At 38.3% G+C, this 5431-nt stretch overlaps 1 protein-coding gene across 1 annotated transcript; it reads right to left on the bottom strand.

The window, feature by feature from the left end:
• Positions 1-1000: 1000 nt before the first annotated feature.
• On the bottom strand, positions 1001-3477 carry opa3 (outer mitochondrial membrane lipid metabolism regulator OPA3). The gene is made up of 2 exons (XM_023286956.3): positions 3297-3477; positions 1001-1966 (listed from the first exon to the last, which is right to left on the bottom strand). The coding sequence occupies exons 1-2, from the start codon at positions 3436-3438 to the stop codon at positions 1638-1640; spliced, it is 471 nt and encodes a 156-aa protein (XP_023142724.1). The 5' UTR covers positions 3439-3477; the 3' UTR covers positions 1001-1637.
• Between the last annotated feature and the right edge of the window lie 1954 nt (positions 3478-5431).

Raw genomic sequence — 5431 nt, 5'->3', positions numbered from 1 at the left:
GATTTTACTGAAAAGCGGAGTGCCGTGATTACTCAAAAACATGCCCGTAGCGCTAAGTAAAGTTTTTACATCCGAATATGAAGACAATATGAACATCAACTTAGCGTCGTCTTATATTACTCAATTCACACTTGGAACATTCCAAAGTGGAGTTTGCGTTGGAGGCATGCTGGGTAATGTAGTTTTATTATAGACGTCCTCGCGTAACCCTCCAAATTAAAAAAACAAAACTTCGGTACTTTTTTTTAATGGCATGCTTTCTTTCTGTGTAAAAAAAATACCAAAAAACACCCAAATAACACATTTATCAGAGCCAGTAACTGTATAAACAGAATGAAGAATTATTTAATTTTCAATTTTTCAATGGTCTATTTGGGAAAAAAGGACTAATACTAAGCTTAAACATTTACATCAGAACATGCAAAAAGTAAAACAACTCACTGCGCTTTTTGGTGCAATCTATAAGCCATGACTGGCTGTAACCAACTGTTACATGACCATGATTTAGTGATTATTCAAGTGAACTGCAGGCTGTGTTCACACAAGAGAGCTTGAGAGAGATACAAAATAAAAACATACATGATCAATTAAATAATATAGCATGGCTTAAAAATGGCATACGGGGAAGCAAGTTGTCAGAAGATACATTCAGAATGGTGAAATCGCTTCCTACAGTCAATGTGCAAAGTAGTGTGAAGTAGTTTGTAGAAGTTGTGAAAATGTTTGCTGTCTTAGTAAAATAGCCTGTCAAAGAATGTAAAGGCCTAGCAGAGTTCTTGAATTCTAGCCATGTTGTGCATTTTTTCTTTTCAATGTGCAGGACTTTATATTGCAGTGAAAAGTGAGCCCACAGTGAGTAATATGTAATAAAAGCAAAAAATAAATAAAACCTGGAAACTAGGGCTCAGAGGGTTAATCACTCAGGCCTACAGCTAACACTGAAGAAGGGATGTCATATATTCTGTAATGGTTCAAAGTATAGAAAGTGACACAAACTCTATTAACAGAGAGCATACCCTTTTTATTCACACCATCATGTCAGCTGTCATCACATCCAATGTACATGAACCAGCAATCACAACATGAAATGTACATGAAACTGTAGGGGCACATACTATCAAAAATAAATCCACTCGTGACCTGATGTTCATTTGTTTTGTTGTCACTTGTTATTTGAAGTTCCAAAAATGTCATTTCTTATAGCTATTATTTAACCAATCATGACTCACAGTTGAAGCCAATAAAGCATGAAAACCAGCATTTCCTAAGTGATGAAGGTCCATGAGGCTGCAGCCGCTATAAAATATATTAATTTTAAGGTCACCCTTTGCCTTGTACTGCAAATCTTTATATACACTTGACTTGATAATGAACATGCACAATCAACCACAGAAGTTCACTATGAATATCATAGCAATCCCAATTTACAACTAGTTGCTCAAAACAAGAGCAAATGACAGCGCCCAAATCCACAGCGCAGTGATATGCTTATGCCCACCTCTTCCACTCAACTGTATGGCAGGGGGCAGTGTGTGAAACAGGGCAGTTATCCAGCTGTACATTCAACAGCACTATGTAGGTGCACTCTGCTCCTTCACACACAGACCAACAACATGCCTAGCAAAGAAGTGGCGTTGTCATTTTTTGGTGGGAACAGGAAAGGAAACCAGTTGCCTGTTGATCTCTCTCAGCTGTGCATTTAGAGTCTCTGTGGTTAATGCTAACTCTGCTATTTGAGTCTGTAGCCCTGTGATGGTCTCGTTCAACTCATCCTCTTTGCGGCGAGAGTTGGCAGCCTGCCTGCTGTACTCCAGCACCATACAACCGCCACCGACGAGGAAGATGACCGCCTCCCCCAGCAACTCTGCGCCCAGCTCTGCGGCTGCTTCCTCATTCAGCGGCTTAATGGTGGAACCCCGAAAGCCCATGATCCGCATCTTCGTTCTCATCTCAATCCAGTGATAAACTGTAAGGACAAAGACCATACAGCACACAAATACATGACACCTTTTAGTATGATGTATGGACTACATTTGAGGTGAAGTGTCACATGATCTGATAACAAGTAATTAGTTCTAAATTTAGGTGGTAGGGCTGAAGCAATTTCAATTCGAAATCACAGCTTTAAACAGTGCAGTTAGCAAATCACAAAATCTGCAATTTGCAAAGTGTGGCCATTTAAAATATTAACTTATGCTGTAATTCAGGTTTATCTAATTCAAGCACATCAAAACTGTCAAGTGAGTTTTTACGCTTCCCTACCGATCAATGAATACTACGTATTTCAGTCATGCACCCAGTGGTTCAACTGATATTAGCCCAGTATCATTATGTAATAGCCACACCTTGTACATTTTCTGCCACATCTGACTCTGGGTCAAAACTGTTGTGTTAACAGTTGTATAAATTAATGCCATCTCCATGAACAGAATTTCATTGTACCCCTTGCAATGATGATAAAGCTTCTTCTTCTTCTGTCTTGTGTGACAGTCACGCTTTTGATTATATCCATGTGCTAATGCTCCATCATGTTTAAAAATGTGTTACTTGGTGAATACTGAACTGAAGCATGATATATCTAGCAATATTAGTCAGAGAAAATCATAATCAGATATTTTCCTCATTAAATATTAATTTTAAATTCCATGTTTCCATGTTATGTGTACTCAGTCAACACAGACCACAATAATAATTCTGCATTCATTTCTAAATAAAGGCTTTCTTTCATGCTTGGCAAGAGTTCTTTCAATTGTAATGTCAAATTGTGCCTATTTTTTGTTTAGTTGCTCACTGACAACAGTGTAAATGTTTTTAAACTGAACAGATCATTACCAAGAGGGCAGGATTTTTCACTTTAACCCCTATGAGCCAAGTTTTCTGACAGAGTACACAGTTTCATTAGCTTCATATGGTATATGATTAGCTTTACTTGCTGTTTTGGCAGCGTACTGAACGACCAAACACAGAAACTGTACAACCACTAGTCCACATATTTTTTTTATCTATTTAAATGTAGTTTTAGCTATAATATTCTGTACAAGCGTGGAGAAGCACTGATGTCCTGTCACGTCCTCACAGCAAAGCAAACACAACCTGTTCAATGACAGACAAAACCCGCCCTCTTCACGCTAGCCTGGCTGCTATTGGTCGAATAAACAAATCCACGGATTTGATTGGCTAAGCGGTGCTTCCAGCTTCAATGTCATTGGCCATTGGAGCACTGCTCGCTTTCACAGTCCTCGGGGTGACTCGGACCGGACTCTCGGCCATTAGCGACCGTTAGCTCGGTTACTCACGCTGCGCCGGCGGCAGGCAGACGTAGTTTTTAAAGAACTCGCTTCTCCGGGCTCCAGCTTTTATCCGGTTCGCCACAGGCTTGCTCATTTGCCTCACTCCGAGGTAGAGGAGCTTGGCGATAGGGAAAGCACCGACAACCATCTTGGCGGAAACGCTTCACCACGGCGGGGCGGAGCACGTAGAGGTTACGTGATGACGTTAAATGATTGACAGGGTTAATCCCACCCACACGGTCTTTTGTCCCGAGTTTCTCACGTCACGAAACTTTTCTCTGAAACAAATGTGACATCAGAAACTGCTCCTTACCCCTGTGTTTAAACACGTGAATCAGATTCTCAGTCTTGGCAATATGCCGTCAAATGAACAGTCGATTTGCCAATTTCATTTCGGCAATTTAACTCTATAACTCGTCCTATTCTGACTACAGTTCTTGTGAAACTTGTGAAAAGCCATGTTTTTTTTTTTTGTTGTTGTTTTTTTAGACAGAGCCTTTACAGATGTTGGATGGAATCAAACTAACAGATAGAAAATGAAACAAGCATATCTGATACACTTTATAAACAAAAAGTAAAATTGTACTTAGGGCAAATTTTTCTCGAGGTCAGCAAGCAACAGCATTTAACATTAATTGTACCCTGCTAATTTTCATAATACCAAATTTAGTCCTTAGTACTGCTTGTACCTCTTGTTAACATAAAACAGAAACAATTTCTCACATATTCTTTTAGTGTGAAATACCCCAAAAGTTTTGGATGGATCTAAACTCCTCCTTTTTTGAAGGTGTTAACTTTGTCGAGTTTTTTAACCTTTAAGTTAGTATTTGTAACTTTGTAAATGGCACCCTAGATCATTTGAGTGATTTTTTTGTGTATGTTTTTTTGTTGACAAACTGAAATTTTGGAAACCACTTTCACTTTTTTTTCTTACAAATTGAACTCAGAAATCACCCAATTTACTAAAGAACAAAAAGCATCTGGACAGCTTTAAAAAAAATGTTCAGCGCTGAAACTTCTGGGTAAATCTGTGTGTGCCCAATTTTTTAAAAAAAAATATATTTTTATTTGCTATTTGTGTGCAAACAGACAGGGCTCTCTTGGAGTCGAGTAAATAAATAAAATAAAATATATATTTAAAAAAAATATTAAAACAAAAATGTTACATCTAGCCTATATGTGCTGCTGATGTTTGTATATTTCTATATTACTATTTTGTTTTTATATGTTAAAAAATTCCTGGCCTGTGATTTGGACTCATACACTGATATTTAACCCAAATTTTTTCCCTTTTTTCCCCCTGCCACAGTGAGATTGACGGCAAAAACAACAAGAAAAGCACTCCAAGAGCGCAGTACTCCGCCAAGGCTGTTCATTCCCTCATATGGTATTGTCAGAAATGCAACTCTTTTTTTTTTTTAGAAACTTATGCAGAGCACAGGCATGCTTTATGCATGTGTACGTTATGTACAGATGCCGAATCTTGTGACCTAAATATGTAGCAGCCAGCGGGAATTGCAGTCATGTGATCGTCTGCAGGCAGCTGATGTAGCGTTCACTTGTTCTCATAGTTACAGTTACGCTGTGCCGCTTATACAGAAATCTTTAACAAATCCATGGATCCAGACTATAAGCCACATTGCTGCTAAAATCTAATCAGTTGGTCCTTGTGACATTTCTGACCTTCCCTGAAAATTTCATCCCAATCCGTTTGTCTGTTGTTGAGTAATGTTGCGCACAGACGGAACAACAGATGGACAGACAAATGTACGCGGATTGTCACGTAACTCCACTGCATTCCTTGGCAAAGTAAAAATGTGAACAGTATGTGCTATAACCCCTCACTACCTCACTCCATCTCTCCTGCAATATGAGGTGATGTAGGTGCAATAACCCCTACATATTCCTGGATAATTTACTAATTCCTTGTAGCATTCATATTTATTCATAAAATTTTTGTAGTTTATCTATTATCATTCTTGTAGAGTGTTTTGTACTCCTATTTTGATTGGTGTTTATCTTATTTAATTTTTTATTCTTCTTCTTTTTTTTTTTTTTTTACTTGACTCCAAGAGAGCCCTGCACAAGAATTATCGTGTCTAGACTGTCTGCTTGCACACAAATGGCAAATAAAAACTTTG

Source organism: Amphiprion ocellaris, chromosome 7 (assembly GCF_022539595.1).
Source record: "Amphiprion ocellaris isolate individual 3 ecotype Okinawa chromosome 7, ASM2253959v1, whole genome shotgun sequence".
Classification (NCBI taxonomy): Eukaryota; Metazoa; Chordata; class Actinopteri; family Pomacentridae; genus Amphiprion; species Amphiprion ocellaris.
This window is presented reverse-complemented; position numbering and strand designations above follow the sequence as displayed.